Source organism: Neoarius graeffei, chromosome 10 (genome assembly GCF_027579695.1).
Source record: "Neoarius graeffei isolate fNeoGra1 chromosome 10, fNeoGra1.pri, whole genome shotgun sequence".
Taxonomy (NCBI): Eukaryota; Metazoa; Chordata; class Actinopteri; order Siluriformes; family Ariidae; genus Neoarius; species Neoarius graeffei.
In genome coordinates, this window is record NC_083578.1 from 18,696,332 (window position 1) to 18,717,816 (window position 21,485).

At 41.9% G+C, this 21,485-nt stretch overlaps 1 protein-coding gene across 1 annotated transcript in view; it reads left to right on the forward strand.

Annotated features, from left to right (window-relative positions):
• Positions 1–21,485, forward strand: part of LOC132892913 (membrane-associated guanylate kinase, WW and PDZ domain-containing protein 2) — a 168,688-nt gene that overhangs the window by 83,622 nt on the left and 63,581 nt on the right. The window contains 4 exon segments of the mRNA XM_060931435.1: positions 6,158–6,277; positions 7,429–7,602; positions 17,498–17,681; positions 17,873–17,943. Coding sequence (XP_060787418.1) covers positions 6,158–6,277; positions 7,429–7,602; positions 17,498–17,681; positions 17,873–17,943 — 549 coding nt within the window.

Sequence of the window (21,485 nt, forward strand, 5' to 3'; positions counted from 1 at the left end):
TGACATTAGTAACAATGGCGCCTCAAACAAAAAGACGTAGAGTGGCTATCGCATAGCGAGGCTATGCTTTAGTTGACTATCTGGTGAATTTTTAGCATAACACTGTAATAGGTGGGTTACATCGTGACATCCTTCTCTTTAGATATGCAAGACATGAAGTGGTGGTCAGCTAAGCTCACTGTTCACAAAGCATTACTATTACTGGGGCGCCTTGCTAGTCGTTAAAATGCCCTATGCTTGCTTTGTTTTGTGCTGTTCAAATCGATCAAACCGTGAAACTGATAAAAGTTTCTTCCGGGTTCCCCGTGAAGTGATTAATGGTGAAAGAGCAAAGGATTTTACCAAAAGATGAGGAGAAAGGTGGCTCTTGAACCTCTCGCTGCAATCGAAGGGAGCGGAGTTGAATAACGCTCGAGTTTGCAGTGATCACTTCATGAAAGGTTTGTAGATTCCTCTGATTTATTTCATTTGGATTCGCAAATGACTTTTCTCACCATTTTCCATTATTTCATGACGTTTTGAAGTTCAGGACACGCTTAGGTTCTCATATGTTTTTGTTTACTGTTTGATCATGCTCGCTATATTGTAAACGAACATGTATGTTTTCACTTTATTTATCAGGATGTCCGAGCGATCTTTACAAGCACGATAATGTAGATTGGGCTCCTACACTGAACTAGAGAGATAAGATAATCGAGACGATCTATGTAAACACAAAAACAGAGCTCACGAGTTAACAGCATGAAACTGCTTCCCTGGCCATGCGGTTACAGTGAGCCGTGATAACTTCTCCGTCCTGTTTCACCAATACTCAGGTCTTTAAAGGGGTTTCTGTGGACATTTGTGAATGATTTACCTGGAAGAGAAGAGCAGGGAAGATTGAGGGCCCGTTTACACGAGGACGCTGTCGGGTAAAAACGACTAAATATTTTATCGGAAGTGCCTTTCGTCTACACGGGGACGGCGTTTCCGAGGCTGAAAAATGGAAAAAATTGAAAACGCCTTCCAGAGTGGATAAGTTAAAAACAGCCCCCGTTGCATATCCGTCTAAACTACCCAGTACGCGAAACTCTGCTCGGATCTGCTCACGTCGGGTACGCGTTTACGTCATACATATGTCATATACTGTACATGCCAGCCCGGGAAGCAAGAAAGTAAGTAAAAAAGTAAGAGCATGTCTGATTACATCGATCCAACGGACCTTCAAGCTGCTCTGGCAGCTTTAATAAACGTCCAGGAGTCCTTCGAACATCTATACCGAATCTGCACATATACCGTTAATGAACAGAGGCGGGTATAGCATGCTCTTACTTTTTTACTTACTTTCTTACTTACCATAGCCAGAGTAGTCAAAGTTTTCGCAGCGCAGATGTGCAGATCAGACAAGACGGAAGACGTTGCGCATGCGTGCAGACATAGCGGATTAGGGATAAAATTAGCTCATGTTTTAAGTCGTTCAAATTCTGTAAAGCTGCTTTGCGACAATGTTTATTGTTAAAAGCGCGATACAAATAAACTTGATTTGATTTGATTTGATAGCGGAGGTCTTTCACAGCACCACCTAGCCGCCTGGCATGCACATCCAATTGAATTCCACACATTTATGCGTCACCGTATAGACGCAGATTTCCTCCTTGAAAACGGTCGTGTAGACACGGAAAAAAGTGAGAATGAAAACGGACTTTTGCGTTTTTGTTTCAAACCGTCCCCGTGTAAAGTGGGCCTGAGAATTGAGCAGCTGTGGTTTGTTTACACCTGATACTAAACCTTGTTGCATCCTAGCAACCATTGCAAAGATGCGTACAAAAAGCCCAAAAGTGCCTAATTACCCAGGCATAAACGATACAGGGTTTATCTTGTAAGTGTCTTGATCCCCACATCTATAACCCAATCACATATAAAAAGTTGTATGCGTCCATGCTCTTCCAGGTTTTCATCTGTGTGCCCATGTAGAACGATGTCTGCAGCACCAAGTAGCTTGAGATGTCAGGGAATCCATCAATAGATGGATGATTTCCCAACTCAGAGAAAAAATCCTTCTTTGTAAACGGGTAAGGATCTATCCCATCGCAAAGAGCAACTTTCTGAAGGTATCTTGACCATGCATTGGTCTCTAAACTGGGAAAATAGTCGGAGACGGTTTCACTAGCTTTTCACATAATGGCAGCCAAATCGGTTTGCCTGACCACCACTTCATTCACCGGAAGTAAACTCGCCAGCAAAAGTCACGTGACTGAATCCAACCTATAGGCAGTTGAACCTAGAAAGCATACAGTCATCCAGCACATAGTCTTCCAGTCTAGATACAAGCTCAAAAAACACACAAAAGACTTGAATTATTCGAAAAGGGAAACGTATTTAGACATACTCTTTGCATTTACACTTTCTTTTTGCAGAAAACTATTAGATGTACTTTTGGATATTTGCTTTAAAATAAGATCTTGGCAGCTGTGAAGTATTTTTAATCTAGCCCATTCTGGCAACCCCATTAACTGTCCTGTCCACGGATCCTCCTTCAAGCATGGGGCAACATGAATCCTGCCCCAGTGGACTATTAGTGCTTGTTGCAGTTCACATTTTTGACCACTAGGTGCAGTAATAACTCTGTGGAAGCTAAACGGGGTAGTGATTGCGCTGCCTCACGAACAAATCAGCAGAACATCGGCTTATATCTGTCAAATAGCAGCATTTTTTCAAATCGTTTTTTCAGAGGAGGGAAAGCGGCCTTGATTAAGTTTAAATGTTTATTACACACAGGCATACTGAATATATGATAGCACATATATGAAAGGGTTGTGATAAGCACAAAGATTTTAATTCAAGGCTCTTTTGCACATTATTTCCGCATTATCCTGGAATGAAATCTTCAGTAATGTGAGATAATGTTATTTCCAGTGGACGTTGGACAGTGAGCGATAGCTCTAATGAGATGCTGTCATGGAGAGACTATTAAGGCTTAAGTGCAAAGTTGTGTCATTCTTCTCCTTTCCTGGGAAAGCATTTTACTTTTGACCCCCGTAGCCACATTATTAATTATTAAATATTGAGACACGTTTCTATTTTCTTGCATTCCGTTCATCTATATTCAAGCAGACAGTGTGCTGCTACATGAGAATGTCTTGTGTTGTGTAGAGATCAGAAGCGTCCAAGTCTTATCCACACATCCTTGCGCACACACACACACCCTTGGGGTTACTCAGATTATTGGACAGGCGACCCATCACAGAGCCCTTCTCCTTTTCTAATAGCTTCTGGACATGTGATGATTGACATGTGGTGGGTATGGTGAGAAGCAGCTTGGTCGAAGAACAAAACTGAGCCCTCCGGTTGTGTGAGCTGGATATGTCGATGCTCACACACACACACACACACACACACACACACACACACACACACACACACACACACACACACACACACACACCCTAATAAAGCTGAGAATGGAGCACCTTGGGGGCGAAGAGGACAAATAAAACAGAGATGATCAAGGGATTTAATTTGATTTTGAATTGTGAGGAATTGTGAGTGTGTGTGTGTGTTAGACAGTAAGGAGGATAATGGAATAGAAGATTGATGGAGCGACGGCGTGTTACCGTTCAGACCCCGTCGAAATCTGCTGAGAGACGACAGGACGTGTCAGAATGTAGGTGTTTGAACAGCATGATTGGTCTGGACCATTTGCGGCGTTGTCATTACAAGCCTGCTCACCTGACAGTCATGAAAAGGAGAGAAAATGCTGTCGGTAAAGAGGAATAAGATGATTAGGTCATCCTTAGAGTTTCCTTAAATGTACCATTTTCGACAAACTGAAAGTTGGCAGTTGTTTACTGTGTAATTTAATGCTACTAAGAAGGTCTAGGAACGTCTTTACACATTTAACCTCAATAAAAATGACAGGCTCGATGCATATGAATGAATAAGAGATTCGAAACAGTCCTCCTGCTATCCTAAATAGAATAGAACGATGTCTGCAGCACCAGGTAGCTTGAGACGGCGGGGAACTCAACGGATGGATGATTTCCCAACTCGTAGGAAAAATCCTTCTTTGTTAACGGGTAAGGATCTATCCCATCGTAAAGAGCAACTTTCTGAAGGTATCTTGACCATGCATTGGTCTCTAAACTGGGAAAATAGTCGGAGACGGTTTCACTAGCTCTTCACATAACGGCAGCCAAATCGGTTTGCCTGACCACCACTTCATTCACCGGAAGTAAACTCGCCAGCAAAAGTCACGTGACTGAATCCAACCTATAGGCAGTTGAACCTTGAAAGCATACAGTCATCCAGCACATAGTCTTCCAGCCTAGATACAAGCTCAAAAACCACACGAAAGACTTGAATTATTCGAAAAGGGAAACGTATTTAGACATACTCTTTGCATTTACACTTTCTTTTTGCAGAAAACTATTATTTTTGCAGAAAACTATTTGCTGCTAGTAAAATAGCGTGTGTTTTTCAAGTATCAAGGTCTTGCTTTTCATTCATTTGCTCATCTTCAGAAAAAGCTTTATCCTAGACAGTATTTTTATGGAAGTACTGAGAAAGCTCCTGTTTTCAGTGACATTCGGATCAGTATAATTGAAACTATATAGTTTGAATCAGGAGAACTGGAAGTACGATATACGTTGGATCAATATAATTGGAACCGTATAACTGGAATCATCAATTCAAGGAATATTTTTGTGTGTAACAGAGAAGTCATTTTTTTCAGCTCTTTGTGGAGTTTAAGGTGAATTTCTGAGGAAGGGATAAAGGCATAACACACACACACACACACACACACACACACACACACACACACACACATGCTTGTCTACCTATCCTTGTAAGGACCTTCCATTGGCATAATAATTATTGCAGTTAATTAATGCTGTGCCTGCACCTAAACCTAACCTTAACCTCAGTAATGAAAACAGGCTTGTAGTACTCAAGTCCAGGACTTGGACTCGAGTCCGACTCGTGCCCTAATTTTAAGGACTCATGACTTGACTTGGACTCGAGCACTGATGACTCGGACTTGGACTCAGACTCGTGCATTAACTGCAGTAGGACTCGTAAATTGGAGACGAGGACTCTGATTTTCTTTATTTTTTCTAACATGCCATAATAATTTGGCACAAGATATTTATATCTACATTAATTTTGTACTAATGCTGTGCAAGAGTGTCACACCTGCGCGCCTTGGCACGTGCATCAGATAGACTCTCAGGCACGTTCCAGACAGCGCGTGCGCCAAGCGGACTCTCGCGTGCGCCGTAAACGACTCGCACGTGCCGTAAACGACTCGCACCTGCACAGGATTAATGCATAATCAGTGCACCTATATAAAAACTGTGAAAACACACTTACTTTGCGAAGTATTGAGTTGTGTTGCTGACATGTTACCAAGCCTTATTTCCTTGTTTGTTTTTCTTGATCCCTGACTTCCTGTTTCTCGTCTTTGATTCTGCCGAGTTCTACGATAGCCTGTTTGTGCCTCGCTTGACCTATTGCCTGTTTCACCGTTTTATGATTTTGCCTGCCGTTCTGGATTGTTTCCCTGTCTTCACTTGTATTAATAAACACACCTTCTGCACTTACATCCGTCTCCCAACCATCTCTGACAGAATACTTCGCACTCCCTGACAAAGAGAAGCACATTCACCTGTTCATACGTCATGTCCAGGAACAAACTAATGTTAATGGCGCTGAAACAGCCGCCGTCAAATGGTGCGGTTGGAGTCCTGTACTGGGACTTGACTCGGCTCAATCATGGAAACGACTCGGTCTCGACTCAAATTTTTTTAATGATTTTGACTTGACTCGGACTTGAACACTGGGGACTCGAGATTGGACTCGGACTTGAGGTTTAGTGACTCGACTACAAGACTGAATGAAAAGGAAACTTTTTGGCTCTTTTTTTAATTATTATTTTTGTTTAAAAAACACAATAACTGCAGTTTCCTTATGGGGACCATCCAAATGTCCCTCAAGGTCGAAATTGTCAGATTTTTCTATCCTTGTGGGGACATTTGGTCCTCAGCAGTACGTATATAAGCACACACACACACACACACACACACACACACACACACACACACACACACACACACATACACACACACCCTTTCTGTGTTCAGAATGTACTTTTCTCTTTTTAAATACATATAAATTGTAGGTACGACCAGACAGCCTCGAGACGGCGAGATCTCAGGAGTGGATTATAACTTTGTGTCTGTTGAAGAGTTCTTCTCTTTAGAGGAGTCGGGAGCTCTACTGGAGAGTGGCAAATTCAAAGGTCAGTCATTTTGATTCAAGACGTTGCACCAACTTTAGAAACCGTATTAACAGGACGTTTGCTGAAAGAAAAAAAAATCAGCGGATGGGTTTGAAGTGTTAAAAAAGAAAGCATCACATGAGGACTCTTGATACTAGCTTCATTCTGACCTTATGTATTGAGCATGCTTATTGAATTAATCAGACATTTCCATTTTTTTCTCACATGTCCTCCAGTGGTACATTTTTTAATCGCCAGGTTTTTGCCATTACTCTGCAATAACCTCAGTGGTGTATATTTTCATCCTCTCTGTGAAACAGCAGTACTACTATCACATCCTATGGCATTTTAATAGGACAATACAATACATACTGTGCATATATATATATATATATATATATATATATATATATATATATATATATATAAAATTCTCGAGCCTTTCAGCAGTTTAGTATTCAGCACCAGTGTTATCAGCCATGTTATGCTCACAGGGAGCAGAGGTGAGTTATGGCTCTCTGGAGCAGGATCACCTCCCTCTCCTGATTAAGAGAGTGAGAAGTATTTGCATAAAAGATGCTGCAGCATTTATCCAGCACCATAAACGTCATTCTCACCTTGTCAGAATAGCCCGCGCTATGATTTATGCTTTGCTAGCAAGAGACATACTCTGTCAATAAATTACACAAGAGCACAAGAAGCACTGAATATGCAGTTCAGTGAAGTCTTGGGATGAAAATACTATAAAACAGTACGGGACTGCTTTCACGGTGTTTTTGTTCTTTTTGGAGCGTAATGGTTTAAAAAAAAGTGCTACAGCTACTTTTTTTGTATTGATTAGCTAGTGCTATAAATATCATGTACCTTGAGTCTGCAAAAGTAAGAAAAATCAGCTGTTACAATAAACGCATATTATGTGTGCTCTAAACACAAGCATGATTATATGATTTAAGAATGGGGAACTTGCAGGTTCAGCATGATCGAATGCACAGTATGACAGAGACATACACGTTCTCTCACTTACAGTAATGTGCACTATATATGTGCTTCTGAAAATGTTTATATGGACGCATGTTGTTATTGGCTAGAAGCCATTGTAGTTCTGTAACTGTTAAAGGTTCCAGTGGTTAATAAACCACACACCCATCATCTCCGCCTTTATTCTTCCTTAGGGAACTACTACGGAACCCCTCGACCAATCCACATCAGTCCCGACAGTCCCCCCATAACCTACCAGGAGCACCGCAAGCTTCTACGGAACTTCCGCACACGCAGCAAATCCCTCAGTAACCTGGAGAAAGCGGCAGAGGAAGGGTACAACAGTGAGGGAGACTCTGGGCTGTCAGGTAAGGAAGGAAGGCTGGAGAACAGCACAGGATAATAGTGATAACTGAGTAATAATAAACTGTAGGGATCCCGGCGTTACTATTAATACCACTCTGAAACTAATAGCCAAAGTCTCTTAGAGTCAGGATTGTAGACTGTGTTATAGTAGAACTTGCTGCAGTAAACGATTCTCTGGCTTTGAACTTCACTAGGTAAGTTGAGTTGTTTAATGTGAATTTCTCTCTAATTCTCTCATTGAAATGTCCTTCACATTCCAGTGGTTCTAGAGCAGCTTATTTAGACTTTTACTCAGTACACACTACCGTTCAAAAGTTTGGGGTCACTTTGAAATGTCCTTATTTTTGAAAGAAAAGCACTGCTCTTTCAATGAAGATCACTTTAAACTAATCAGAAATACACTCTATATATTGCTAATGGGGCGGCACGGTGGTGTAGTGGTTAGCGCTGTCGCCTCACAGCAAGAAGGTCCGGGTTCGAGCCCCGTGGCCGGCGAGGGCCTTTCTGTGCGGAGTTTGCATGTTCTCCCCATGTCCGTGTGGGTTTCCTCCGGGTGCTCCGGTTTCCCCCACAGTCCAAAGACATGCAGGTTAGGTTAACTGGTGACTCTAAATTGACCGTAGGTGTGAATGTGAGTGTGAATGGTTGTCTGTGTCTATGTGTCAGCCCTGTGATGACCTGGCGACTTGTCCAGGGTGTACCCCGCCTTTCGCCCGTAGTCAGTTGGGATAGGCTCCAGCTTGCCTGCGACCCTGTAGAAGGATAAAGCGGCTACAGATAATGAGATGAGATGAGACATTGCTAATGTGGTAAATGACTATTCTAGCTGCAAATGTCTGGTTTTTGGTGCAATATCTCCATAGGTGTATAGAGGCCCATTTCCAGCAACTCTCACTCCAGTGTTCTAATGGTACAGTGTGTTTGCTCATTGCCTCAGAAGGCTAATGGAGGATTAGAAAACCCTTGTACAATCATGTTAGCACAGCTGAAAACAGTTTAGCTCTTTAGAGAAGCTATAAAACTGACCTTCCTTTGAGCAGATTGAGTTTCTGGAGCGGGGCGGCACGGTGGTGTAGTGGTTAGCGCTGTTGCCTCACAGCAAGAAGGTCCGGGTTCGAGCCCCGTGGCCGGCGAGGGCCTTTCTGTGTGGAGTTTGCATGTTCTCCCCGTGTCTGCGTGGGTTTCCTCCGGGTGCTCCGGTTTCCCCCACAGTCCAAAGACATGCAGGTTAGGTTAACTGGTGACTCTAAATTGACCGTAGGTGTGAATGTGAGTGTGAATGATTGTCTGTGTCTATGTGTCAGCCCTGTGATGACCTGGCGACTTGTCCAGGGTGTACCCCGCCTTTCGCCCGTAGTCAGCTGGGATAGGCTCCAGCTTGCCTGCGACCCTGTAGAACAGGATAAAGCAGCTAGAGATAATGAGATGAGATGAGTTTCTGGAGCATCACATTTGTGGGGTCGATTAAATGCTCAAAATGGCCAGAAAAATGTCTTGACTATATTTTCTATTCATTTTACAACTTATGGTGGTAAATAAAAGTGTGACTTTTCATGGAAAACACAAAATGGTCTGGGTGACTCCAAACTTTTGAACGGTAGTGTATATAATTCATAGTGTCAGGCAGACGCTCTGCTACGCTTGCAGTTTTACAGCTCTTTATTAGCCTGGCAAGCCAGACTAAATGTGAATATTTAGTCTGGCCTCGATCCGTAGACATTTCCGAAGCGGGTAGGAGGAACAAACCGTTGCCTTTCAAACTGTCTCTGTGCGTATAGGCCAACGCTCTGACCAATCAGTGCAACAGTGACTGTGACGTAGTCAGAGCGACAGAAAGCAGTGGGGGAGGCCTTGAAATAAATAATTTTTCAAAATGCGTATTAATTAATAAACAGGTTCTAGATATTAAGAAGTTTGGAGATAATGACCACAAGTTTGGAGTCTGTACCACATACACATTTTTTTCCAAGTGTTTTTCAAGGGTTTGCTTAAACTGTTTTTGAGAGTTTTTATTTAGTGGTGTTTGGTGAAATAATTTCCCTTCAATTTAAAATAACGGGAAAATAAGAAACAATCAAAAAGTAATGTTTCAAAGCTGTTTATTAATTCTTCGTACTGCACAAACTATCCCCATCCTTTTGGCTACGAGCGGAGCCAGCTGGTAGATCAGACTTTTGCCATAGCCGGTCGGCAAAACAGCGAAAACGTCCTTCTTGAAAAGGAATGAGCGGAGAGCCTCTTCCTGCTCATGTTTCAACAAAAACTCCAAGTCTAATTCTTCTAAAACTGATTCCAAAGCGGAGTCAAACGCGCGCTGTTCAATAGCCCGTAGCCATCTTTCCTGTTGCACTTTCTCCAGCGTCGCGCAGCTTTGTTGTCACTCCTGCAAAAGCCCGCCCAAAGAATCCAAACAAAAACCTTGCATTGTGATTGGCGGGCATGATTTGATGCCCGGGGTGTTTTTGTTTATATGGTGAGAGGCTAGACCCATTCGCTAGGCAAAAAATATTTTTGGCCGCTAGGCGGTTGGGTCTAGTTTACTAGGCTAGCTCGTTATTGAACACTCTAACAAATCCAAAATGAGATCCAGGATCATAATCAGTAAGCAGCCAATAATCAGACGATGAGCAAACATGAATGAGACAGAACAAGAATAAAAAAACCAAGAAACCAGAACGATGGTCAAAACCAGAATAACGATCGTGACAATAAACAGGCTTGGTTACGTCCTGGAGCTTAAGCCGCACAGAGCGTATACTTCGCAGTGAGTGTGCTGGTGCAGTGATTGTGAGTGAACTGAATCCAGGTATGTGTGATCAGTACGATGGGGATCTTGAACGTGACCGTGAGTGTTGTTGCGAACTGTAGTCCATGGGCTCTGGGAATCGGAGTCTGGAATGGACTCCAGCACTGACGTGACATGTAGTACTTTTGCTTGAGTTTTTTTTTTTTTAATAGAAAATGTTCAACTTCATTACATGTATTAATTTGCACTAGCGCAACTTGTTACTCTCACTCAGGATCTTTCTACTTTCTTCTTATTATTGTTAATACTAATTTGTGCTAGTAGCACTGGCACAAATTGTTACTCTCACTCAGTATCTTTCTACTTTATTATTATCCTATCATTTTTTAGGACACTATTTCTCCCTCAGTGTTCAACCAATCACCAAATTTCACATGAAGAATGCCTCTGAGCTGAACGAAGTGGCTATGACTTTTGGTACTGATCTGGATCACCAAACCGGAATGATCCATCCTCACTAAGCATCATTCTCTATCTTTTACCATTCCAGAACTACAGAGGACAGTGACCAGACATCCTGGTTTGTAAGAGCTAGCGCAAATCACTGTGAGCTCAAGTATGGCTAATCTATAGCAAAGGACACAGTTCAACATGGCCGAGTCGAAGGCATACAAAGGCACCACAGGCAGCCACCATACTACTCATGGCTGACCAGGGAACACAGCCCAGATATTAACACACATGGGCAATTTAGAGTATGCAGTTAACCTAACTGCACATCTTTTTGACAGTGGAGGAAACCAGAGCAGACCCATGCAGCAAACCCGCACAGAAAGGCCCTTGTCGGCCACTGGGATCAAACCCAAGACCTTCTTGCTGTGAGGCGACAGCACTAAGCCCTACACCATCGTGCCGCCAGTGTAGTCATCAAAACTATCTATCTAGTTTTGATTACTGTCACAGACAAAAATGCATTTCACCCCAGAAGACTGTAAGCCAATTCAAAGACAACATGTGTATATTTTAAATGATTTCAATTTCGAGACCCAATCACTATAAAGCGGACTCTTGCAGGAAGTCTACACTTTCACAGCAAATGCTTAGGAGAAGCCATGTCTAGGACAGTGGAGAGAATTTACATCCTTAGCCCAATTTAAAGGCTTCAAAGGAAACAGCATGATAATGATATGCAGTTTTTGCAAGCCAGAACCCATGGAGATAACGGAATTTCACAGATCAGTATGCGCAGGTTAGCAAGCTAATTAGCTAGCTGTATTGTGTCTCCTTTCATATAGTAGAAAAGCACTGTACGAAAGGAGACACAATACACTAGTTATTTTATACTATTCCTTGAGATGCTTTTGTAAGATTTTGCACAAAACCACATGTCCAATGAACAGACCATTTTAACACAAGACTAAAGTAATACATTTTATATTAGTAGTATTTTGCCCTAACTGTAGTACATTTGTGTATTACGGTTGTGCTAATTAGAACTACCACACACAGAACCATCTGTGAAGAACCAACTGCCTGTCAGAACCAACTTATGCCCAGATTCAGCTAGCACACTTAAAGTACCCAAATAAAGCATAATATTTGTGTGTGTGTGTGTTCGGAGAATGGGTTATGTCTGTACTGGGAGTTTGCTAATTATCTTAGAATTGAAGGGGCAGCTTGCAGCTGTTCAGGTCCCAGCTGGGGATGCTTATGGTTTAAATTAATGAACCTGGAATAAATGTGATATCACTGGGCCATATTACTTGCGACACTGCTTAGTTTTTCACCTTTTGTCTTCAGTAATAATGTTAAATTTTATGGACGCATAGATATTCTACACTCCACTGTTGGAAATGCAAAAGATTTTAACCTGAAAGATTAACCCCTTCAATGCCCTTGGACGAGTCACGTACGTCATGAAATCTTTTACCGCTGTGCCTTATGACGTATGCTACTCGTCATAAACACCTCCTTTTATGTACCTTACATGGCACATTACTTTTACTTCACAGCGGCGCATTACCGTGAGTTGGCCTGGTGGTTAGCGTGTCCGCCTCTCGCTTGGGAGATCGCGAGTTCTATTCATGGTCGGGTCATACCAAAGACCATTATAAAAATGGTATCCAGTTACTTGGAATACATGGACCCTTGGTGTACGTTGTGTTTTCAAGTACTAGTAATTCATGTTTATGGACAGGTTCTCATTGGCAAAACCCGTTGTCTTGTTTTTGATTACTAAAGTTATTTTTACTCTACCGCAGTGTTTTTTGTGATTTTTCTATACAAATATTAAAAATATAAAGTTCTGAACAAGTTAGAGAAAGATTATCAAAATATCCCAGTTTTGACCTATTTTCGTCCTATATGCCCGGCACATTATGATTAATTATGGGTGGCAGCCAAGGGGTTAAGGAAAAACAACCATTATACAGGGTGTTTCAAAAAATTTGATATAATTTCACAATCTAATAACTTTGCCAATTCTCGTTCAATTGACCCACGGGCGCAGATAGAGGGTGGGACGGGTGGGATTCGTCCCACCCAGATTTAAATTCACCTCGTTCGGTCCCCCCCCCCACTTATAGGGAGGAAAAAACGTCTATGCTGTCTTTCTTTGCATAAGGCAAACCTCACGGAAAAATCGAAGGACTAATTACCATTCGGTTTATTGAGGTGCACAGCAGTACATACATAGTTGCAACAACTCACATAAAACAAAACAAAGACTGATATTCGGTTGGTTGAGCTGCGCAGACTGCACAGGTTGCGAGCTCGAGCTTGGTTGCTATGGTTACCCACAACAAGTTTGACAGGCATATCGGGGACAGCTCCTAGTTCAGGACCCCAACACGGCATGATGAAGGGTGCCAAACCGAAAAGGCAGAAAAGGATTGCATCGTTTTTTCAAAAAACAACGACTGTAAGTAAACTGTGCCTTACTTTATCATATCACCTTGCAATTTTTTGATAGTCTGTTCAAAGTAATGTCGTAGTGAAAGTAAAATCGTACGGAGTAGAGATGCCTTTCTGGTAGCCTCCTTCTTTCGGTGGTAGCCTGTAGATACAGTGCTCAGAAGGCAGTTTTAATGTTTAATCTGGCGTTCCCTGCCATAATTTCAGCGAGCATATTGTTTCATAAGGAAACTTTGCGAAGAGTTGTTGACTGACTGCCGCTCACGCAACACACAGGCATAGTTAGAAAGTCAGGATGCACTGGTTTACACTTTACACAGTGTGCATCAGAGTATATTCCTCGCACAACACATGTTGGGGGTGGGGTTGGGGTTGGTTTGCTGGCAGCTTTGTCCCCCCCCAGTTCAAAAAACGTATCTGCGCCCCTGAATTGACCTCAAATTTTAACAGCACGTTTGGAAACCGGTCAAAATTTTATGTTTAATGTTTTTATCTTTTTAGGGATAGAAATGCCATTCACTGGAAAAGAAAAGGTGTTTTGTATGTTAGAGTACACTCAAACAAGTCGGAAATTTGTGAAATCGTTCATGGAAACCACATACCTTTTGAATTTCTCATTCAAATTTTGAGGAATAAATCTTATCCTGCTCAACATTAAGTCTGTTCAGTTTCATTTGCCTAGACTATGTCGTTTCTGGGATATTTACATCTCAAACAATATAAAATTTTTTGAAACACCCTGTATAACAGAATCCATATATGGTCAATGTAATGAATGAAAGAAAATAGTGTCATTGTACTTCAAAGGAAAAAAAAGTCGTCTTATTTGTCATGTCTAAAATAGTCCCTTACTCATTATTACCTACGTTGGAAAATCAGGACGTACATAGAACACTGTTATACAGGAATTGGTGATTGAGGTAAATCATTATATTATATGGACACGAGTGTTTTATTGGGAAATACACCACTCCTATTTTTCATACGAGCTACATCTAGGATATGGAAAATCAAAACCATGACACAAATCTCTTTATGTAACTCGCGAGGATGCTGATGATAAATTTGATAAATTTGGGTACTTTTTGTTTGTGAATGTGTCTAGATAATAAAATGAAAATCACACATTGGCTTGAACATATGAAGTTTATCTTCTCATGTTGAAAAACTAGTATTTTTTCATGCAAAGTACATCATGGGTCTGAGTGAAATATTTAAATAGTATTGGCTATCGTTGAGTGGTATATCAGATATATTCCATTCAGCTAGCATGATATTGAATGAGTCGAAGACGAGTAGCTGAATGGAATATATCTGAAATACCACGAAAAAAAGCCAGCCAATATTATTATACATACACATTCCTTTCGGGTGTTCAACCCGTCTTTCTCTTTCAAAATTCTCTCAAAATCTTACGTATTTATTGAAGCAAACCTAGTGGCCATGTTTGTTTACAAATTGTCACAGTCGCTCATTAGTGCGGAAGTTTTACATCTCCGACGTGTGACGTCATGTTGTCTTGACAACCATGTAATATCGTAAACCATATTCAACGCTCATTCTCCATTGGGTAGAGTGACGTAATACATGTGCGATAAGCGATATGCTAACAATATCGCATGCTATCAAACCAAATGAATGAAACCCACTAGAAGGGACTAGAACACGTTTTTATTCCATGGAAAAAGTGTCCTGTATGTGTAATAATTTCCAATAGTTCAGTCCAATGACGTCACTCCCAGTGTTATCCTGATGACTAGACGCGCATTGTCAAAATGGCAAACCAGTTCAAAATAAAAATTCTTTTGATTAACTTGCTTTTTTTTATGTGTCCATATAATATAAAGAACATTTTATGGTGGTGCAAAAATATGAAGTTTGTCTTTTCGTGTTGAAATTATTTTCACTCCTTCACTTTGCTCACTCAAGAATATATTCGCCACTCGAAGATAAACTTCATATCTTTGTGCAAACATGTAATATCCTATATAAATACACACTACATAGCAGGTTTATTAGTCTTATTCCACAAGACATTTCAGTGAACAGGGAAGCAATCTTAAGCTCAGTTTACCTATCTAATACAGAAAGGCAACAATTAATTTTTTTTCTCCACATGGTTAGTATTAACATTTCTGGGACTGTAGAATGATGTCGATCAATGTATCTGAATATTTATATTACACCTACATGCTAGTCTTAATGAGAAAGGAAGCCATGAGCTATAAACGTGCCAGGTGTTCCACAGGGCAGCACTGTGAAAGGGCAGAACCTTCAAATCTGAGCCTGACTGATATGCAATTCACAGTTGATTGAGGTTCTGGAGCAAGCCACTTCTACCATGAGAAAATCCTTTATACAAGTATTTTTAATAACTATTCATCCATACTTCCATTTTCTCTGTTGCTTATTCATTGTTGGTCTCAGGTGGGTTGGAGCCAATCCCAGCTGACAGAGAGGTGAGATACAGTCTGGACAGGTCGACTCGCCGGTCTATTGCGGGGTTAACACAGAGAGACAGACAGCTATTCACACTCACGTTCACACCTATGGGCAACTTAGAGTAGCCAGTTGACCCAACCCGCATGTCTTTGAACTGTGGGAGGAAACCAGAGCACCCATGCCCCTTGTTGTTAAGACCGACAACAATAGCAAGACCGCGAAAGGTCGCCATTTTTAAGCAACGAGAAGCAGCAGCTGCACAAACGCGAAGTCATCCATTATTGTTGTTGGTGTTGTTGTTGCTTCGATGTTTGCGCCAAGGTTTATGCAAACGCAGCGATGTAACTGACGTATACAGCAACGTAACTTACGTATACAGCGACGTAGTGACATGGTTCCCCTTAGCACCCCGAGCTATGAAAAAGCAAACTGGTTCTCAGCTGGCTCGCAAGTTGAACGAGTTGTGAACCAGCCCTGGAACTGATTTGGTGGAAAAGGGGTACCAGAGGAAACCCACACAGAAAGGTCCCAGTCGACTGACAGGATCTGAACCCAGAACTCGCTTGCTGTGAGGTGATAGTGCTAACCGCTGCACCACCATCCCACATGTTCATGACTAGTTGGAACAAAATGGCTGTACAGAATTCTGTTCTTATGATTCAAAGGGGGGCGGCACGATGGTGTAGTGGTTAGCGCTGTCGCCTCACAGCAAGGTCTGGGTTCGAGCCCCGTGGCCGGAGAGGGCCTTTCTGTGCGGAGTTTGCATGTTCTCCCCGTGTCCGCGTGGGTTTCCTCCGGGTGCTCCGGTTTCCCCCACAATCCAAAGACATGCAGGTTAGGTTAACTGGTGACTCTAAATTGACCGTAGGTGTGAATGTGAGTGTGAATGGTTGTCTGTGTCTATGTGTCAGCCCTGTGATGACCTGGCGACTTGTCCAGGGTGTACCCCGCCTTTCGCCCTTAGTCAGCTGGGATAGGCTCCAGCTTGCCTGCGACCCTGTAGAAGGATAAAGCGGCTAGAGATAATGAGATGAGATGATTCAAAGGATTACTGGAGCTGTTTTCTTTATTGGCCAATCAGTTATTCTCAGATTACTGTCTGAGGTTGGTAATATGGCTAAATTGTTTCAATAAATCCTTAGTAAATTTGGCTCTTTGCTGCGCTGTAATTGAATATCGCTCCAGTCCATGGTCTGCTAAAACTGTCTATTCAACTCTTTCATAAGTTCACTTTAGTTTTGTCATGCTATGCACTTTTCCTGCATTGGCCCAGTTGTCTCGTGGGTGGTGGCACAGACCTTACAAAGCCATTGATCAAACCATTCTGTGGCAGCCAGTCAACAGTGCAGGCTTTCATAGTGATCTGTTTATATGGATTAGATTTACTTGCCCTCAGTCAGAGTGTGGCAGATGTGATGCTGACCTGCCTCAGATGTACAGATTGACACAGTACTGGATTCATTTGGACTTTAAATGATAGGATTATATATTCTTTGACCTACACATCGACCTGTTCAGAGTAGAAAGCTTGTAACACATACTTACGAAATGTTTATAGTCCATCATTCTCAGAATCTTTTAACAGGGCTGAGTGAAACCTGCTCCAGTTAACTGTGTAATTGACGAAATTTCTCTCTAACATCAATATGAAATCACATGGTCTTCGCAGATGCAATACCACAGATAGCCTGTCAGACTAGAACCGTCCACTATGACATAAAAAATGTATTTTCTGTTATTATTGCAACCTTTAGTATCATATTATTCTCTCTTCCCATCTGTTATTGATGTTATAGGTGGCTCAGGAGGTGCCAGCAGTGTTCCCGTCCCGACCTCATCCCCCAGCCAGTCTCGTGACTCCAGTGGAGCGGACGGCAGTGCCTTTGAGAACGGGAGCAGGCACAGAAGAGGACCACAGAGGGCGGGGCTTGAGACCTGGGAAATGACCTACAGTGACTCAGGGGAACCATACTACACAGAGTATGACCCCTTGTTCAAATATTTCTGTTACGTAAAACACTAATATTGGATTCAGTAATTGGTGGTTCCCTTATATTATTACATTTCTGTAGTGGACAAGACAGTCTATAATGCATATGATACAGTTCTGTGTTGCATTGTCTGTTTCCCATACTAACACTGACATCTTGTGTTGTCATGTTGTTTTGCAGTCATCAGCCGAAGCCAGCTTACTGGCACAGCCGGCGCACATCGAGCCGAGAGTCGGTTTTCATGACTGAATGTAAGCGCACACTCTCTATTCTGTTGTATTCTATTCTAATCTATTCTAGACATACCAGACTTTGTGGTATTATCATGTAGCTTAATTTAACATTATACCCTGTTAAATGAAGCTGCATTTATAGTAGCACACTATTTGAAAGGACGACCCCTCAAGGGTTCTTTGAATGATTTAATGGTTTTATTGTTCTAAGCAGAGTAGAAGCTATTCTGAAACATAACTGTCGCTCTGGATAAGAGCGTCTGCTAAATGCCATGTAATGTAATGTAATGTAAACCCTCCATTATTAGCTCATTTGGCCATAAGGCCGATGAGCTACTGCTATAGCCTCGGTCACAACCGGCCGTACGTGCTCCTACGGCCGGTCTACGTGCAAAAAACGCAAGAAACGCACGGAGGGCGCGCGTGTGACGTGCTGATTTTCGAGCCGTAGACTGGCGGCAGAGGTTCTTTGTCATGTCAAACAAACTCTACGGGCGCTTACGTTTTTTTCAGGTTGCAAGACAAACTTACGGCCAACGCGCGTCTTTCTCCATGAACAAAAAAAACGCAGCGATTTGGGAAACGCTAAAAATCACACGGCCAAAAAAATCGTACGTCCGGTTGTGACCTAGGCTTAAAGCGTGCTATCTGTCGTCCATCCGTCCGTCATCCGCCGTCCTCAATTCAGTTAAATCGTATCTCCTCCATCAATTCTCTATGGATTTCCATTCTGATTGTTTTGCTTGAAAGAACTCATCACGCCGCACAAAACTTGGTCATTGTTTTTTCAAATTGTTTGCTAATGAGTTAGTGATTAGGCCAAATTAATGAATTTTCCAGGCATCTCACTAGAATTTTATCTCCTCTCTCATTTCTCATCCAATTCCAGTTCTAATCGATGTTTTGGGTAGATCTTCGCACGAGAAACAAAACTTGGTCGTTTGTTTGTTGATTTTCCTGTTGTAAGCAATTTGTTTACAACTTTGTTTATTTTCAGTTAAATCGTATCTCCTCCCTCCCTCAGTTCTCAATGGATTTCAGTTCTGATTGTTTCGTTTGAAAGAACTAGTCATTCTGCACAGCACTTGGTCATTGTATTGTCAAATTTTTGCTAACGAACTGCTCATTAGGTCAACTTAATGAATTTTGGGACTTCTCATTAGAATTGTATCTCCTCCCGCAGTTCTCAGCCGATTTCGGTTCTGATCGATGTTTTGGGTAGACCTTCCCTCGGGGAACAAAAATTGGTAGTTTATTTGTTGATTTTTCCTGTTGTAAGCAATTTATTTACAACTTTGTTTATTTTCAGTTAAATCGTGTCTCCTCCCTCCCTCAGTTCTCAATGGATTTCAGTTCTGATTGTTTTGTTTGAAAGAACGAGATTTTCTGCACAAAACTTGGTCATTGTATTGTCAATTTTTGCTAACAAACCACTAATTAGGTTAACTTAACACATATTTTCTTCTGACTTGAATTGTATCTCCTCTCACTTATCAGGTGAATTCAGTTCTGATGGATGTTTTGGGTCGATCTTCCCTTGGGGAACAAAATTTAGTCCTTTGTTGATTTTCCTGTTGTACATAATTTGTTGTGGAGGTTGGTCCTCTCTCACATTGTCACATTTCAGTTCTGTTTGGTGTTTTGGTATTCATGGTTGTTTTGATGCCAGGCCAGAAGAGCTACTACGTCCTTGACGTTCTGGTAAGTTTCTGCCTTAGACCACTGGAAGACTCTATCACTACGTTCAGACTGCAACCTGAAACGACCCATATCCGATTTGTTGTGAAATCCGATTTATTTGTTAGGCCGTTCACATTACCAATTACTGTATATGAGACTTGTATGCGATCTCCAATATGAACGGAAAACGACCCAAAAGTGTCCCGCATGCGCAAATTGACACGTAATAAGCACATCTACGTAATACGTAATTCAAGCACCTCACAGTCCCTCCATTGGGTGCCCTCGGAGGTTTCTGCAGCATCTCCATGGCCGCCTGCCGAGTTGTCGTCCGCCATTGTTGTTGTTTTCCACCAAAGAGGCGGGATTAGCCAACGCAGAATAGTGACGTTTGTCTCTTGTTGATGACGTGTAGGTCGCATGAATGCGACCTGTCCGGTCAGACTGCAGTCGCATGTGAAAATAACGGATATGCATCGGAATTAGGACCACATATCCAAGCGGCCTGGGTCGCATGTGAAAAAAATCGGATCTGTGTCGTTCAGATTGTCAATAACAAATCGGATACAGGTCGCATATGGGCAAAAAAATCGGATATAGGTCGTTTCAGGGTGCAGTCTGAACGTAGTCTATATGTTTCCAGACGGAACCTTTGTCTTTTTTTCCCCCCTGAGTAGCACTTTTCCACTGAAATGTAGCCCCGCCATGGCTCAGGGTAAACCACTGACTATTTCAGTGTCAGTGTGTGCACCCAAACACAACCAAGTATGTCAATGCTTTAGTCTTTGATGGACATATAGAAAATTTTGAGTCAAAAGGCAAACAAAATACAACAAAAACAGCGGGGCACTCGGTAGGGTGTACAGCAAATGTTGTGATTTGGCCTTAACTTGAAGATGGTGACTTTTACTTGGATGAAAGGAGAAATGTAAAACTGTGTTAAATAGCTGCAAGAAAACATGACTAGGTAAATAAATAAAATTAAATCTGAAACCTAAAGTAATGCTGATATCGATGCATGAAGCTTGCAGGCTATATGAATACTTCTGACTATTCAGGTCTTCCTCAGGGTAAAATGAACAACAGACACTATGGAGCCCACTCAGAAGACAAAGGTCATGGTTACCATTTGCTGTATTGGGGAGAAGGCTTGGCACTTTTATTAAATGGGAACGAAGATGAATTGACAATGGGTGCAAGATTTTTAGCTGCAATGCAACAGCAGCAGAAGTGCAGAGGAGCTTAGTATAGCTGCATCATATACAGAGACAAACCCTGATATATCCTCGGTGGCTGCTTTTCACTCTCTGAACTTGAATAATGAGCCCAGTCTGGCAGCGAGCACTGATAGTCCGTCATCTGAGGGTTTGGACGATCAGGATGGGTTTAGGAGTATAGCTCAGCAGCCGTGAATGCACTCCATACTGATGTTAAGTCTGTCTTAATGAAATGACGCTGCATCATCCACTTGACACAGCTGATCGAATACCTCAAAGATTTTCTGTTTTAATTGCCCAGGAGAGTGACTGGGCTATCCCACAATGTATCCGTTACTTTAAACAGTTCTTCTGTGGATTTAAAAGTGTATTGAAGATGCTGCCTGACAAGACAATGCTTACTGGCTACAATGACAGATGCAGAAGCATTAACACTAATATGTGAGAAATTTATGATGTTGTCTATTAAATTTGTTAGAAAAATAGATTTGAAAAAAGAACTAAACTTTGACAAGCAACTACTACACTTATTATTATTACTACTACTACTACTACTCCGGAGTCTGTCAGCACTCCCTTATCTGGACCATTGGATGCTGTGTGCACAGTCCCAACTGCAGACCATGAACCTGACTCCTTCACAGACTGAGAAATGGCATGAGG